Raw genomic sequence first — 18,156 nt, 5'->3', positions numbered from 1 at the left:
TTTTATTTCATTTAGTGCAATTTATTTTACTTTTTTTGAAAGAGCCATCGCTTATTAGCAAGCTGTTGATGATTCCCTTTGATTAATAAGGCAATACAGCTGGCGAAACTCGATTAATCAAGCTTTACACAAGTTTTCAAGAACAAAACATTGCTTTGTTTTCGAATAATGCAACCCTTTTCTTTGTAGGATTTACTTCTCAGCTCTCTTGGTGTCGAACGAAAAAATAATATCTGTCAAGCAGGTCAAGAACCATTTTGTTTAGCCAGCGATACACCGATGTACTTCATACATAAGCCGAGATACCTAAGATACCTGCAATTTATTTTACTTTTTTTGAAAGAGCCATCGCTTATTAGCAAGCTGTTGATGATTCCCTTTGATTAATAAGGCAATACAGCTGGCGAAACTCGATTAATCAAGCTTTACACAAGTTTTCAAGGACAAAACATTGCTTTGTTTTCGAATAATGCAACCCTTTTCTTTGTAGGATTTACTTCTCAGCTCTCTTGGTGTCGAACGAAAAAATAATATCTGTCAAGTAGGTCAAGAACCATTTTGTTTGGCCAGCGATACACCGATGTACTTCATACATAAGCCGAGATACCTAAGAAAGAAAGTACCTAAGTTATGTTCAATTCCAGCAAGTTAAGATCGAATTTGAAGAAGTCAAAAATGAAAATAATTTTCCGTTCAACCGTAGAGATTCAACGTACCGCGAAGCTTCGATTCCTTAAAATCAGATGTTCAGCACTGAAAATGGCGGCTTTGTAAATCGGACAGAAGACATTTACAGTTGTTACCTGGCCTGCGAAAGATTCAATATGGATGTCATTCGAGATTTCTTTCAGCATCGGAAGCGAGCGAACGAACCTCCTAAAAGTCATATTTCCAAATCACCTTTGGCGAAGGGAGATGTTTGCCGTTCGGCGATCAGATGAAAATGAACTCCAGAGAAAATTTCTCCTGTTACGCTTTTCGAGTCGTGTCCAACAGCGCATGAGTGTTTTCTCTTGATTCGAGATATTACACTCTAAATTTCACCGCGCGGTTTTAAGCTTCCTAATAAGCTTCTTGTTTGTTTTTGGAAGCGGCTCGAGTGTGAACGTGCCTCGATAAGGTTAAAGTTATTAGCAAAACATGCAGACGTATAACATCTAAACATTTAGATGAACGAACAGTTGAGCAGCTTTACTCTTCCTCAAAAAAACAGCACATCCTGCCTTAGAGAAGCAAATGTAAAAATGTCGCGAACTATTAGAGTCGTCCTGACCTGTCACTCCATTTACCCTGACAAAATTATTATCGGTAAAGGTCAATTTTAAAAGAAATTAAAAACAATGAATGAAAACTATAGCTCGTGAAATACCAGGAATTGTTACAGTGGTATGCCACAACTATTGCTCACATCAAGCCTTTAAGTCAAAAGATTTTTTTGCATATTATGCTGCAAAAAATTTTATGGCGTGTGCTTTTTACAGTGCTGCGCGCGGTACCGTGAACACCCAGACAGTTTTTTGACATTTTCTTGACATATTTTTGACGAGTTTGATGCTTGGTAATCGGCAACTGACCAATCAGGGAGCAGATAATCTTGTAAGGCGGAGTAGATCTCCCAGCGTGATACCCATTACAAAGAACATGGCAACGTACCAGGTGAAGGTGAAGTACGGGGAGGAAAGATTTAGTACTTTCTTGATCAAGGCTATCTCCTTTGCTAAGCTTATGCAGGCGATAAAGCAAAACTGTTCACCGCTTGCACACTTACCCGCTTCAAACATTCGTGTAAGATATCGCGACGAAGACGGCGATATGATCAATCTGTCGGAAGATCCAGATGATTTTGCTTTTGGCGAGATGCTAAGGAGTGCAAAAGAAGTCAAGGATCGGGACTACGGAAAGATTTTTCTTCATGCAAGCGAAGTAGATTCGCCGCTGCCGAGAAAACTGAGACGAATGGACGTGGAACTGCCGAGTTCTTCAGCTTCTAACGAATTCAAGTCGCTGCAACCGAAGCATTTGTCTTTCACACCAACGCCTGGCGCGCATCTCGCAACTACGACAGCTCCAAAAAATGCCGAGAAAAGTCCTTTGGACTGCTAGCGACGGGAAATGGAAGAAAATCTTAAGGTTTTGAAAGTACAAGTTGCTAGCGCAAAAGAAGAATTGGAGAAACTGAACAGTGAATCCAGACATTTTCAGTCGCTCAGTGATATTCGAGCTCGACTCTGTAACAACTGTCATTGCAGTGATCACACAAAAGTAAAATGCTCAAAACCTCCTTGCACGGACATCAGTGTGTGTAAAATAATAGAAAAGCATCCCGAACACAAAACGAAAATTAGCCAACTTCAGCGTGAGATTAGATTTCTGGAAAACAAGGCACAAGAAGAGGAAACCCATCTCAAAAGTTTCACGGCCGCACGTGAGCACGCAAAATCTTCGTTTTTCTTTGTTATGAGACCTAGATTGAAGGCACAAAACCAGATAAAGTATGCGAACAGAAGCCGGTTGGATAGGGATCTGATAATTTTGCAAAGAGCGCTCAAAAAGGTTCCCGACTGGTGTGAAGACGAAGACTGGAGACTTCCGATGATTATAGATCAATACGAGAACTCAAATGTAAACATCTATTTATAAATGGAGCGTATCACCACACTCACAGGATAGAAGGCATCTTATTCCTCTTCTTGTAATGTTATGTTTTTAGGATCATGATTGAGTTATATTCCTCGCGTTTTTCCCCGAGTAAAATTAAGGTAAACTAAAGTGAACTCAACAGTTCCTGCACACTGATTTATTTGAACGTGGGGAACGTGGGCAATGGCAAACAGCAAACTTTGTAAATATGATATGTTGTGTTCACAGATATCATGTAAAATTTTTCTTAGTTGAGTTTTCTGATCTAATTTACAAAAAGGTAAAAAAGTGTTGCTCATAAAAAGTATCCACAGTGCTTGAAATATGCACACGAGCTATTGGCAGTAATGTTGAGCATCGCCTGCGCTATTGCGATTTTGGTTTCATTGACAGCTAGCATCTGGTGGCGACGTAAAAATGCCTTTATCTCGTGGAAGCAATGTTCACAGGTGTTGAAATGTGGTGAGTAAGGTGGCTGAAATAATAGTCTTATACCGCAATCGGCTAACATGTCCCTGAGCACTGGTTCAATACGATGACCGTGGTGGAAGCCATAATTATCCATGACCACGCAGTACTCCCCGCTCAAGTACTGCACTCCCGTCAGCTCGATGTTCTTGAAGAACTTCGTCAAAGACGTTTAGCAGTTCGAATCCATTAGATGGACCGTCCAGTATATTGTAAAAATCTACGCCTGAAAATGAATGCAAAAGATTTATAGTAAAATTTGCATTAGACGCGTAGCGCTGAATTTCGAAAGCAGCCTGTCCTGGTGGCGCGCTCCCGTAGTTTCTGTTCCCTGTAGTTTTGATTACGCTGGATTCGTCAAAGAAATGCAGGGTCGTTGGGTTGACGTTAGCTATTTCAGTAAGAAAATCATCGATAGTTGTTGTTGCTTCAGGGGTTGTAGATTCGAGTGGAATAGATGTAAGTTTCTTTCTCGTCATTACAAGTTCTTTGCGAATGACCTTGTTGATCGCTGATACGCTAGCAAGATTGGCAGGATGAACCACGCCATCAAGTAGAAGTCTCTGTTGTAATTCGGTCGAGTAAGTGCTCGGTTTCATTAGTTTTTGTATTTCTATGTACTCCACGACTTGTTCATTCATTTTGGGACTAGGAAAGCCAACTCTAATGCCTCTGAGGGATGTATTTTGTTCATTGTACGGTCTATCACTTTCTGTACAAAACCGGGGCTCGAACGAATTTCCCGTGCGATTTGACGGTTGCCAAATCCATCATGATAAAGGTCCAACACTCGTTCTCTGTACATTGCAGGTAGGGCTCTTCCATTATCAAAGCTTCCACCATACCTATTCAGTCTTAGTTGAACATCAACTAGTGTAAAATAGAATAAAAATATAATTTCGTTTGCGAGACAGCTGTCAGGTCGTAGAAAGAAAAAAAACGGATCGTCAAGCAAACCCGAGTTCAAATATTTTAGAAAAGGAAAACTTACAAGCACTTTGAACGCGAGTGTGTAGCATTGTAGAACTCTTGATCAATATTTCAGTATATCTTTCACAACCGTGAGCTTTTAAAAGTCCAGCGCTTTAGTCATGTTTGGTTTCCCGCCGAATTCTATCCCGCCTGTATCAACTCGTCAAAAATATGTCAAAAATATGTCATAAAAATGTCAAAAAAACTGTCAGTGTGTTCACGGTGCCGCGCGCAGCACTGTAACAGAGTTTTCGTTAAATTGCCCAATGGGATGTCATTAGAATATGTTTTTTTGAAGCAAAGACCACCACATGAAATGGCGAACATAAAAAGCTTACAAAAGGATTCTAACAGGTTTTTTAAGAGACTGCCATCTCTCGTATTTGTTCCACACGCCGAAATGCAAAACTCTGTATCACTTACTGCTACTTAAAGTGACATTACCAAGAACGGGTTTGCTGTATTTTTTTTTTTTTTTTTTTTTTTTTTTTTTTTTTTTTTTTTGATAAAACGGCTTTAGATTGTGATGGTGTACCTAGATTCGTACATGAAATATTTTTGGAACAGAAACTGAAGAAAAAACTCGGATCGCCGATTTCAACCGGAATGAGAACTATTCAAGAACGAGACATACACAGTAGCTACCATTCTTATTTAAATCTGCGAACTGTTTTGATCTGGTCCGAGTTTCCTTCCTGCCCCTTTTTTGCTGCCATCACACGAGGAAGAAACATTATTCACTTCACAATCATAGTTGACTGTCAGTGATGATTCCAGAAATGTGTAATCAAAGACGACGAGTGGTTTGCAATCAGTTGAATGTTTCCTCGAGGCACCGAGTTAACCTGCACGTGGGTTATACAACCGGGCTTCCCAACTTCGCGAAGCCTTCCTGCGGAAAGACGGGGGGCTTTGTTGCTTTTAGAAACTCGTCTTCCTAAGCCAGGAAAACAAGCACTGCTCGAATGTATTTACACTGGATTTGCTATCACGAGTTTATCCCTTATAAGCTCTTGCGAAATTTGTCTGGTGACCTATGCGTGTTCGCCTCCTGCCAGCATAAATTGAATTTACTTTTGTTTTATTTGGCAGCAGTCGACTCATTCTTATAAAAATCTTCGCATTACACTAGTCAGATTCAATCTGCACTCAGCTTGTTTGCATAACATGACCGAGGTGCGACGTGCTCGTCATTTGGCAAACCCTGAGGCAAACTTAGGAAATGTTCCACTCAGGTGTAACTTTTCTTTAAATATTATCACAAATATGTTAACATTGATCAACGAGCTTGACATACTTACACTTTGTTGTTGTTGATGGTGAGAGTGTAGTAGGTTTAATAGTTGGATTCACATCAAGTTGACGGTCAACAGTATATGAACCAAGTTTTCCATCGTTCATTTCATCCCTCAGTGGCTTCAAAGGGTCATTGACTGATGGTCCAAATGTAAGTTCAACAATAGCATATACACTTCCATCCCTATAATGTAAAAACAATACCTTAACATCAATTAATCACAGGTTCACATATATGTACACACGTTCATGAACCCAAGGAATCATCTGCTGGACATGTACAATAACAGCATGCTTACATGTACATGTATAACTTGGTACAGCTAAGTCGAAATTCTCAATAAACCAATTAGCCCGGCCTGGTTGTTACAAAGGTTTTCAGTACGGTGTAGGCAGCGTTATTATTGAAGGTGGCAACCATCATTTTCTTAAGAATCAGACAAATACAGTATTGTGCAAAAGTAATGAGAGCGTAATTCGAGGAAATTCGCGAATTTCTGGCCTTTACGACGAAAAATGGCGAAGTTTTGTTCACCTCGAAAGTTCGAAGAAAATTCGACGAATTTTCCCGCTGCCCATTGTTTTAGTCGTCGCGAATTTTCGAGCGGTAATTCGTGTCTACCGATAATTTGGTCCGATTTTTCGAGTGAAAATTCGCTCTTCTCGAATTTTCCTTCGAACTTTCTATCGAAAATTCGCTGTAGTCAAGTACATGTGGAGTGGTTGCAGGCCAGGATCATGAAGTACAGAGCTAGATGGTGATTTTTGCCAGAAATTGAAGCTGACTACATTTTAAAGCTCAGAAAACCTAATAATAAAATGCAATTTTGCATTTTGTCAAAAAGTCGTTCACACACTTTCTTACACAATTTCTCTGTTAGTCAGTGCAATTACCTGAATTCTACAACATCAACTCTGTGTAGTTGTTTTCCAGGATTGTCAGCATAAGCACCCCAAATCTAAGGACAACAAACAAAAGGGAAAACGTTTAACATAATAAAATTCAAGGACAAAATTGATGCTTCCCTTATGAAGGACTTCACGTAGCCTAATTTGCGAAAAACAAAAAGTCTGCAATCAGATATTCCTTTGTTTAAAGAGGCATACACAAGACAAAAAGACCAAAACAAAGCAGAATTGACCCTTGCACCTTGTTTGTATACATGTAAAGACTGCTGATAACTGCAATAGCAGCTCTATAAATTGTAATTATGGAACAGGTTTTGGTAGTGAGATTTTGGCCATACATGTGAATGTACAGAAAAGAAACTCAGCAGATTAGGCCTCTTCATTCCACTGAGTCTGACATACAATACTCTTCTCATATGAAAAAGCCTTAGGACTTGTAATTGTCACTAAAAAATCTTTTCAGGCTTCCTGTCAGTGGTCCTTTGGAAAAAAACAGGTGTAGCAACCATGGATAAACAAATGCTTGTGAATCTTAAGGCTGCCTTTCACTGGGACATTCATAAGCATATTTAAGCACATGAGGACACCTGAACATGAGCATAATGACATAGAGCTGTATGCAAGGGCAGAATAAACGGGTTCTCAATACCAGCTGGTTGTCATCAAATAAACTGAAGTTTGCAGAAGTCCAGGTCAAAGAAAGTCACTGTATGCTTGGTTGACCAGTGTGCTTATGTTAGCCTTACAGTATACACTGTACTGTTACTGGTGGATATGCCTTGTATGTAGATTCTATCCTCACAAAGACAACTGAAATTCTACGATTTTTTGTGCCAGTTACAAATTTACCAATTTTCTGATTTTTCTTTTTACACTTCAAGATTTACACCATTAGCTGCCCAAACAAAATTTTACATTCTTTCCAATTCTTTGTGATCTATGTTAAGTCCACCAGCTAGGGCTGGCTTGTGGATTTTACCAAATGTGCTATATTTTTTGCTAACTTGATGATTTTGCAACAAAAAACTTGTATTTTTCACAACTGGGTTCAATCCTGGACATCACACCTATTACTTATGGCAATGCTCACACTTGTGCTTATGTGCTATTCTCCTGCAGTTAATTTCCAGGTGGCCTGATCAGTATCTTTGGATGATTATAACTCTAATAGATCTCACAGAAACTAAATATCCCCAGTAACTTCACAACAAAAAGGAATTTGGGGTTTCTTTTTTCTGCCACTAAAAAAGGCCTAACCATGTTATTTACTAAATATCTCCCAGTTTAGTTTGACTCACAAACCTAGTGTGTACACCAGAACCTTCAAGGCACATACATTTGGTCCCAATCATCAAATGCATGTTTAAAATAACTTACTGCTGACAACAATGATGATTCTAAATCTTTGAACTCCTTTGATACTTCATTTGCAAAGGGATCCTTGTAGGTCAAATCTTGTATTCTAATTCCAACTCTCTCAGTTTTGCAATCAGTGCCTTTTAAATAATAAACAAACATACATCAACAAAGAAATAAATTATTACATTTTAAATAAGAATAATTCCAACTTCCATTTAAGGTGGCTCCACAGGGTAATCATTTATGGCGTTATACGTGCAAGCGTTATGTTTTGAATACTGTTTTTGCATTTGTTTTTACATGTACACCCAGTCCTCTCAAACTTATTACATGTAATAAGCAATGATTAAATCATGTTTTACTATCATTTCTGTTAAAATTTTGGGTTTGAGTCTTGAATTATCAATGCCCAAACAAATGTGTTTTTTACTTTTTTATGGCTTTATCTGTGATTTTCATGAGTTTCCTTCTGTGAAATCTTCCAAAATTTTCACAGCGCATCACAACCTGCAGGGTATGAATTTTAAACAAGGAAAAAAAAGTAGGGTTTGTACAGGCACTTTTTTCGATTCTGGCAAATTTATGTATTTTACCACTGCGAAAATACTGGTCAGATAGACATCCCTGAAAAACAGCTCCAACTAAAGTAAAATATTTACTACCAGTCCACCAAATTTTAGCGAATATCACTGAAGGAAATGCAAGAAAATTCATGGTCATTTTTGCTTTTTGTGCTCATGTTGACATCATAAAATATTGAAAAACACTGACGTTTTTGTTCGAGTACGCGCAGATTACTCGAGCTTTTGCCCTCAGTGCGCGTGCGATCATAAAACTATAGGGAGCCACCTTAAGGCTGTGGTCTAGGAAAAATTACATGCAGCCAAAAGATTCCTACCATGAAATCCTGAGTGACCAAGACTTAAAATCTTACATGAAAAAAGTAAGTTTTTCCAGTTGCCCAAAGGCAAAAGTTCAGGAAGTCCAAGGCCTACAAAGCCTTGGACTACATCAACATTAAACATCAATCCATTAGTCAGAATGGTAAGCAATTTCTTCGAATCAATGTTTTCTCAGATGAATTAGCTTTTCTGCTTTAAATGTGAAATAAATTCATGAGATTTATCGCAAAGCTTCTTTCATGTCAGCTACACATAAGATTAATTGATTTACACTAGAAACCAACCCTCAGGTAACTACATTGTAGTCAGGAGCTCGCCCTGGTACAGCAGCACCTGCACATGTATGGTTACCTCATAAAACAAAGTGATAAATTTATTCACAAACTGAAAAGTACATATAACAACATTGGCTGTGGAGTTACAAGTGAGGGGCAGTCTGTGTTTTATATTGACAAATTAAGAATTTGTATAGACTGGCTATTAAAAAAAGGAAGAAATATCAGTTGATAATGTCTGGTAGCTGACTTGCTGTTCTTCCTACCCTGTCATTATGCTCAGTCTGTTAGTTTTATGTAATAAGAATACTTTCCAACCAAATGAAAAGGATTAACTCAAAACAGTAATCTCTGAAAGTACATGTACATGTCAATAATACTATTTACATGACTGCCTCAAGCACTAAAGCTAATGTTATAATACTTACATCTTATGTTAACAATACCAATGGCAGTAACATTATCGCCAAAACCATTACTCGCTGTACATATGTATGATCCTGCATCCTTCTTCTGCACATTAACAAGATGAAGCAGGTAACCAGAGGCATTGAACTGGCTTGCTGGGACACCAGCTTTTGTCCAGGTGATGTTTGGATGTGGATCACCAGATGCATTGCATTTCAGTGTATGATTCTGTACAGAGTTTGAACTAAGACTAAGTTGATCTTCACGTTTTGGGGGATCAGTTATTTTTGGAGGCACTAGGAAATAAACATATACATGTATGCATGTTAGGAAGAAGAAAAGTTATAAATTAGAAATTAAAAAACACCTTACAAGAATGCACACACTGAAAGCTGTATTTCTACAACTCTATACTTGCAAACACAGATCATGATTGGAAAACTATGAAAACAAATATCAAAGCTTGGGTTTCCATAGAATTTCTCTTGTTCCTATAACTACAGTATACCGTAATAGAAAGAAATGTGAAAAATGTTCACAAAAAAGGAACCAGTTTTTTTTATTATATGACTTAGAAAATTATGTCAGAGTGATTGGCTGAATACAAGCAAATTGATTGTTAATATTTAACATGGTGCTACTCCCAATTCAAGCAGACGCATTATGGGTAAAGATTATTTTTATGAACAACCAATGACCCAAGAGGGCAACCAAATTTACAGGTTTGGATGTCCAGCATTTGAAAATAGGGACAACTAGGACTAATTTTTAATTTCAAGCATATACTGTCATAAATGAACAATCATATGAAAGCTGGTGATACCACTCCTACAGTTACATGTATATTTGCAAATTCTTTCAGAGTTTATACAAACTAACTTTGCTTTTGGCTCAGAAATACTCACTGTTGGAAATCATTCAAGGACTTTTCAAGGATTTAGAAGGGATTTCAAGGTTTTTACAAAGATGGATGGAGGGCTCCCAAGACTTTTCAAAGACTCTACCCAAACTTAAAGGACTTTTCAAGACTGTGCGAACCCAGTTAGAATAAGATGACCACGAAAAATATGTTGTTTTCCAGTTAGAACAGCCTGATAAAATGTTTCACTTTCCATTGGCTGTGTTTAATATAACTGTGCCTCATATATATGCATCTTCAAGCTATGTCAAGTGACTCTGACATTGACATTAGCCTTCATCACAACATCATCAAACACCTTGAAGGCTTCCAGAGTGAGAGTGCTCTGATGTAAAATGGTAATCACAGGGAACGCTCATTTGGAATTACGTATTTGTTACTATTATATGGCTGTGTCTCACAAGGACTGGGAACTACCAAATTCATGAATTTGATTGGCTGAAATTGATTTTCACCGCAGTCTAGATTTTCCCATCTAGATAGGCACCTACCAGTAATGTTTTGCAGTGAAAAAGTTACAAACTAAAATACAAGAATATTAATAATTCTCTTCTAAAAATATTAGTGGAAGTATCAAAAAACCTGATGAGAAAAAAAAAAAGTACAGAGAATGAGCAAACTTTGACAGTTTTAAGTTCAGATCATCGCCATTCTCAATCAAAGTGTCAGCTAGTACTGTACAAACCAGTTACATGAAACAAATTAAATTTTTCTTGTTTGCCATATAATAAACATCTTATTACCCGAGCTTAGTCAATCTTGACCTCGCTCGTGTGTACAGACCTCACTGCGTTTGGTCTGTACTCACCACCTCAGTCAAGATTCTCTCATACTGACCTCCTGCTCCGTTAATAAGAGCTAAATATTACTGTCAATGCAGTGGAAGCTCTTGTAAGCAGACACCATTGGGACATGAAGAAGGTGTCCACAACTGGAGCTGGCCGCTTACAAAAATGGTTTTTGTAAGCATCCGTTAAAGGTGTATTAAGACATAGATGGCTGCCTACAAGAGTTGACCAGCTAATAATAAAGACTATGAATGCAAAAAAATGTCACCACCTGAGCCTGGAACAAAAAATTTCCAGATCAGCAGCCAAACTTTTCTCCTTTGCAGCCACTTAGGCTGGATTGCCAATGCTTTCCATCCCGACACGGCCGCCTCACACTGACATACATGTACATTTCTTTCCCACTGTTTGGCACATTTGTACTCAGATCAGTGCCTAGTTATTGTACATACATGTACTGCATGAAACAAGCTAGCAAACAAGCTACTGTACATGTACATGTACATGTAGCAAAGGCAACACTCTGAGCTCAGAAGAAAACTAAAAACTGGTTGATAACTGAGTTATCAGTAGCTCTGCTCCAGAGGATGGTTCAATTCTTGTGCACTGATACAGACAATCAGACCTGACTGTTTCTGAACCAAAACTTGACTCTCAAACTTTGGTGAAGGAGTAAAATTGATTTTGAGACGAAATTTTGATCCTTTAGTTGAAAAAGATATTAGAATGATAAGTTAATGTGTTGATGTCCTTGCCTGAACCAGCTGACTCCCTAATTAAACAGGGTGGTGTAATCAGTGAAGGAAGAGTTCAGAATGATGCAGAGAATCAAGGACTCTGCTAATCCAAGTCTAGCCTGTGAGCAGGCTGACCTTTGAGTCACGCACGCGGGCGGCGAAGAACAAAGCAATCAAGCTGAAAGGAATCTGGTGAAGAGGCACAAAGAAAGTGAGCCTGCCTTGGTCTTTGTAATTTTTTCATTTCTGCTTTGCCTGAGCAAAGTGAAATACCATTGGTCAAAAAGCAGGAAAGGCAAGGAAGCTGTCAATCTATTATGTTTGATGAGGAGCAATTACATCCCTATGGAGTCACTAATTTACCACACGTTCTCACAATAAAAAATAAGTCGTCCACATTTGGGACATTTGGAGTCAGAGGAAGAGTTGAGTGCACATATTGCTGATAATTTAACAAAGTTCCACGCTATTTCTGGTTAAATTTCAAAGTAAAGATCAGAGGGAGCAGGAAATAGCAGTTGAAAGTATGTTAATGAATCAAGACATACTTGTCGTGTTGCTGACTGCATATGGGAACAGTTAAATATTACAAAAGTATGTGATTGCAAGCGGGTAATGGAACAGCATCAAGGCCTTTTCCCGTTTACCAGCATCATCAAAGACCAGACTGCCAAAGCAAGATCACTTGCAATAAAGTGTGTGTCCTTGCTGGACATAAACTTTGCCGGTTTTTCTTTGGCAAAACTTCAACAACAACAAATATCGCACCTGCATGTTGTTATGAAAAGGATTTACAATTTTCCCAAGAAATCTGAGCTGCCAAAGTTCATACTTCCGGAGAAAATTAGTTGGCATATTTTTTCTGTGGTTTCCAGAGTGAAAAATTTGCAGAGATCAGGGCAGGCTCACTTTCTCGTCTCGTGGCTTTACCACCTGATTTCCCGCTCGCGGCTACGCCATACACCCTTGTGCTCCAATGTGAACCTGCTCACAGGCTAATCCAGTCAGAAATTTCCTACCAACTCTTCTAGTCTTCCATCAAGAAAAAACAATAAGCAGAAACCAAATATGGTACTTATTATGACCGCCATTTAAGCACCATTGCTTTTAGTTGATTTGCTGTTTTGGAAAACCTTTACTTACTACATGTACCATTATTTACCAGTGACAACTAACACCATGCACCCAAAGACTTTTTTAACTCCAGACTAAACACTATTTACACAAATCAGCCATAATGTTTATTCATGGCTGGACAGTTCCCTTCAACAAATTGCTAAACCAGTACTATACATGAACCAATAGATCACTCAAATCTGCTTTACATGAACGTTTCAAGAGGTACATGAAGTTTTGAAGAGAGTATTAAACATAGGATTAGCTGCATAAATTTCCAAACCAGGCTGTACAATGTAGTCAACCCCTCATCGTTGTTCTTGTCTTTGTAAAACGAAGGAAATTCAAATAACAAGTCCCAACAGTAACCAATATACGCAATCACCAGTTATATACAATGTATCTTAAAATGATTTGTCATGATTTATGACTGGCATTAGTTTCTAAGTTTAACTCAAAAGAAGCTTATAGTAAGCTTATTTATTAGAAGTTTGCCGATACAAATGTTGTGACCTGTAAGTGAGCCGTTTTGACTTTCGAATATTCAACACAAAGATGTCACAATACCGATATTTGTGGGAGTAAGATTTTATGCTAATCACGCTATGACTCATCATTGCTTCAAAATTGAAGTCTTTCGAAGAAAACATTATACCAGGACTGTGTTTGTTAATAAGTGATACTGCAAAACCTTAAATGATTCGTAACTGATATAAATATCTGAATAAAACACATCAGTGACAAGCCCATAAACACAACTCTATGTGAAGCAAAATGTAGCGTGAACTATTTTAACAGCAAAGGATAATATCATTTTGTGCAAATTAGTTTCACCGAGCACAAAGCACCTTTACCGCACAAATACATGTACATGCATTTTCCGTCTGGGCAATCCAAACTGAAACAAATTATCGCGGTACACGGCATTTTAACGCACACGATCACAATAATTTCATTCAATAGTATCCCACCACCGCAAATTCTTCATATAGCTAAACATCTGGGTGTTTATCACTTTTGAAGGTCCACTGAACAACATTACTCTCCCTCGAAATCTGTGTTTACACTCTGGCCGATCATGAGTGAAATCTCACTGAACGCATTTTAAGGTTCACAATTTAAACTTAAATCAGGCAAGCGAATTTCAAACCTTGTAGACAAGCAGCAGACAAGAGAAATAAGTGGAAATAACCAAACAGAGCACCATTTGACTAAAAGATAAATTATACTTGTAGTGTTGGTTCCTCGTGATTGTCTCAAATTTGAGCTTGAAGTAGGTTGTGATGATAACTTTTAAGTCTTAATAATGGTTTCCGCAATACCACGAAAGACAATTCGACTTCAGTTAGAACTTCAGTTGTTTAGTAGCATAAATCTAAGTTTTAAAATGGCTGGTTTGCAGTGTCACGCCATCAAAAATAAAAATCAGAACCATTCAATAAATTAAGTCAAGAAGCTGGGATATGAAAGATGATTGATATATAAACAACCTCGCCAAGATTTAGGTCTGTGCAGTTTTTCATTGTCCCGCTATTCGGAGAAGTGTTTCACACAAATTTATAGAGCTTTGTATGGAGTCGCCATGTTTGTGCCCCTCGGAGGGACACAAACAAGGCGGCCGTAAAGTAACAGAAACATCTGTCATTGAGTTTTGCCATTGAAACGAAAAGTTATTACTCTAGAGCTCCGACACATTGAAATTAATACTTTTCCTATAGCAACAACTGTTTATTTAGCAAAAACTTGTGCAATAACTCATCTTTTTGACTATTCGAGAGCCTTATCGGGCCATCATTTTAATGTCACACAACGCATAAACTTGGAAATGCAAACGTACCCTATTTCAAAATGAGGAACCATGTCGAGCTTAAACGCTGCAAAACAGCAAGTTATAAAAGGGTCTTACAACTGATGACACTAAAACTTCAGAAGGATAGGTAATTTCTTATTTTGGAAAATGATGACGTCACATGAAAAGCGGCAATAGATCAAGATGTTCCACTGCTGTGCGAGAATTTTTGAGAACTCGTTACTAACCTTTCACGTCAATAGTTACTTGGAAAGATTCCTCGCGAAATGCACCGCCACTGGTCCTGTAATTTATCGTGAGAGTGTAAACGTATTCATCATTTCTTTGGACTTTATAAATCCTCAGCTCTTGAAGAGCACGGGCCTCATACTTTGTCTTATCTAGGAAGGGCGCGATCATAGTAAAGCCTCCTTCAGAGGCGCCTCGTGATGCCATTTGTTCTCTTACAATACTACCAGGTCTCCCTCTGAAGAAAGAAAAGCTGATGATAGTTTCGCCAGCATTAGCACCGCAATTATCCCATTTGAGAGACACTGCATTGCTGTTGACTCCTAGCACCACGATTTTAGGATCGTCAGGTTTGTCTTGACACACGATCGCTGATTCTGAAATCACATCACACAGAAAACAACATCCTCAGTGGAAATTAGACGCCAATTTCAACTGTATCTAACAGAGAATTGCCTGAATAAACGAATTTATAATAATTTTCATTACGAAGCTTACCAGATTGCTGCAGTGCTCCAAAAAGCCAAAACGTGGCCAACATCCATCGAGTAACACAACCAAGAAAAGCATTCATTTTCTTTAAAGAAGCTTAAACTTGAAATAGGAGTTCCTTTGGATGACGAATTCAGGGAACATTCAACAACAAGGGAATGTTCGTTATATTTGATGAATGATATCATAGGGACCCCGAGCGAACAGGAAACATTCTAATGGTTCCCAGTCTTTTTGCGAGCAGCGCTTCAGAAGCCTGGGGTCATTTGTCAGAATAAACATGTGTATCCCCGTGATGTGTATCCCCGCACACATATCACTATAGCCTGCGAACAGGCTCCCAGCGAGGGCGGAAAAAAATTCGACGAGCGAAAGCGTGATTCCGTGAGCGAAGCGAGTGGGAGTCGGAGTGTGAATCTGCGAGCGAAGCGAGTGGGACGCGGGGGAGCCTGTAGACATTGTTTTTGATACGCCGTTCCGCCCCTTGGTGATTAGCCTGTTACAAATCAGTCAAGTAAGTAATTAAACCTGTCAAAATTGATGGTTTTCCCGCGCTGATATATCGGCTTTTTATAGCATTCTACCGCATTTAATTTGCTTCCTGGCCGCGGTCTGTATGTCTGGTAAACCGTAATCAGTCGGAAAAAGTATTCTCCGCGGACCAAACGCCTTTGATGAGAAACCTGAAACGAGGAATGCTCTTTGTGCTGCTGCCTGTATTTGCCTTAAACAGTACAACCAGAAGCTAAGCGCCTTTCACTACAGAAATGATCTGTTGTTGTCGCTTGGCGGCGTGAAAGCGGCGACATTGCAAAGGTGTCATCACTTGGCTATTACCATGTCTCAAAAGTCAACTATTCGCATGCAGGAGAAATTTGGCGACGATTTTGATGCGAAGGTTGTGTCATGGACGGAACAAACCAGAGAAACTGAACTACTGATTCGTTTGTTGGAAGAGATCAAGAAGCATAGCTTTCAGGAGGGTAGCGCTTCACATGGAGCGCCCTTCTTGATCGATCTGTCTGACGTTGCAGTAAGAGCCTTTCCTCATTTCGACGAATGCCTACACAATAATTGCGAAACTTTGGTTCAAATCCACCGGCGACCAGTTCTTCAATCTCGTTTTTCGTCTCCTAAGCCGATGGCAAACGCTCTCAGACCTAGACGTGTCAACTCTTCAACTTGGTCTTTCATTATAGAAACTAAAGGCGTCACAACTAAGACACAAGCACTTTGTAGTTTCCACAAGTCTTTCAGTAGACACGGCAGCAATTGAAAAATAAGACTCTTCCCGAAACCAGTGGGTAGAATACCGAAAACATCGCGCTTCTGTGCCACAGTTTCCAGGCATAGCTTCTGCTCGTGTTTAAAACCAGAGATGTGATGAAAATGTTGCAAAGAATTGATCAAAGCTGCCTCGAATTCCACGTCAGTGAACTGTACATTGCACGCAGAAGCCATCTTTGTCGGTCGCGGCAAGAATTATGCAAATTTACATGCAGTTGTCAAGATCTGTCAAATATTTATCTCAAAGCTTCTCAAAGCTTTCAACAGTCATCGATTCAACCAATCAGATCTTGATACCAGGAGCTGGTATCATGGAACGGCGGCATCAAAGGAATCTCTACAGGCTCCCCCGTGCACTCTCTCGTCACCAGACCGCTCTCGGCTCGTCCCGCTCGCCCTATACTACACTCGGCTAGCTCGCTCTAAAACTAACCGGGAGCCTGTTCGCAGGCTAATATCACTAGTGATATGTGTATCCCCCACCCCCCTCCCCTCTACTTTAAATAGCAATATCCTCCTTGAAAGCGTTCTCGTGGTCCGGTCGCTTACTGAACGAACGACTAACCCAAACAGACTTAAAACACAAATCTCAGTTTTTGTAGTTGAAAAAGCTTCCGTATCTGCTGCTGGAATTGTGTTCTTGATCCTAACTGGTTTTCTGCGAGCAGGATAAAATGAATTTAAAGTTGAACACCAAATGGATCTAGATATATTTCAATTTGAGTTTCACGGCACGGGATTTCTAGGACGATATTAATTGCGCGGCGCATTCTCACCCCTCGAGTAACGCATATTCTCCACTGTTCATTGCCTTATTTACATCTGAATCATTCGTGGAGTGAAACACGTATCACTGCTTCGACCCGCTCGCCATAAAATGATTAGTGGCACTCGTGTATCCCTGCACCCGCTTTTCAGTTCGACTTTTTGTAAGATATGTTAAGTCTCAAGGTGTATCAGGAGCCATAATCGGGGACGGAGACCGTAAGTCTTGGGATCCGCGCGCACCTATGATATGGGACAATTTTTCTATTTTTAGAACAAATTGCGCCATCCTGACGTCATATATCCGCGCGGATCCACGCACATGTCGGGGGCTCTCGCGTGGATGTTGTCACGTTGCGTGATCAAATGTTGAGAGTTGAGAGACCTTGAGAGATTCTCTTACGTATTTTTCATAGCGATGGCAAGGAGTAAGGCAGGGAATACGAACCAGGACGCTTATATGTAGTTTTATGCTCTGAGCTAACGGAAAAGGTGGGTTTTTCAGGGTCGAAAACAAGACTTAAATCTCGCGCTGGGAATGAATAATAAGATCTGCTCGCGCTAGTTGTAAGCTTACGCGTATGTTTTTGCGTTTGTTCTGACTTAAGAATATAGCAAGAAAACTCTCTACTCTGGTATCGAGTTAATTTGTGAGTTTCTCAGACAATGGTTAATCATAACCAAATCCTGTTTTGATGGTTTCTTATTGTTTCTGCTTGTTTGGTGAGTCTGACGCGTACAATTAGCTCATTTGTATAGTGCAGCTCGTGCACTTTCAAGTCCGA

The 18,156-nt window shown here is 39.3% G+C and overlaps 1 protein-coding gene, 1 long non-coding RNA gene and 1 pseudogene across 2 annotated transcripts in view; 2 read left to right on the top strand and 1 right to left on the bottom strand.

The window, feature by feature from the left end:
- Positions 1–15,539, bottom strand: part of LOC149109454 (fibroblast growth factor receptor 3-like) — a 36,443-nt gene extending 20,904 nt beyond the window's left edge. The window contains exons 1-6 of the mRNA XM_089294450.1: positions 15,326–15,539; positions 14,827–15,204; positions 9,250–9,525; positions 7,663–7,781; positions 6,271–6,335; positions 5,382–5,560 (exon numbers count right to left, since the gene is read on the bottom strand). Coding sequence (XP_089150576.1) covers positions 5,382–5,560; positions 6,271–6,335; positions 7,663–7,781; positions 9,250–9,525; positions 14,827–15,204; positions 15,326–15,401 — 1,093 coding nt within the window. The 5' untranslated portion in view covers positions 15,402–15,539. The remainder of the gene's footprint in view (positions 1–5,381; positions 5,561–6,270; positions 6,336–7,662; positions 7,782–9,249; positions 9,526–14,826; positions 15,205–15,325) is intronic.
- Positions 1,552–2,640, top strand: LOC149109455 (uncharacterized; annotated as a pseudogene).
- A 2,024-nt stretch (positions 15,540–17,563) lies between the features above and the next one.
- LOC149109453 (uncharacterized) overlaps positions 17,564–18,156 on the top strand; it is a 1,360-nt gene continuing 767 nt past the window's right edge. Inside the window, exon 1 of the long non-coding RNA XR_016208693.1 lies at positions 17,564–17,863. This is a non-coding gene — a long non-coding RNA (uncharacterized LOC149109453). The remainder of the gene's footprint in view (positions 17,864–18,156) is intronic.

This window comes from Orbicella faveolata, unplaced genomic scaffold (assembly GCF_042242905.1).
Source record: "Orbicella faveolata isolate gen_17 unplaced genomic scaffold, um_ofav_v1 contig_25, whole genome shotgun sequence".
NCBI classification, from domain to species: Eukaryota; Metazoa; Cnidaria; class Anthozoa; order Scleractinia; family Merulinidae; genus Orbicella; species Orbicella faveolata.
The sequence above is the reverse complement of the archived record's forward strand: the minus strand, read 5'-3'. Positions and strand labels throughout refer to the sequence as shown.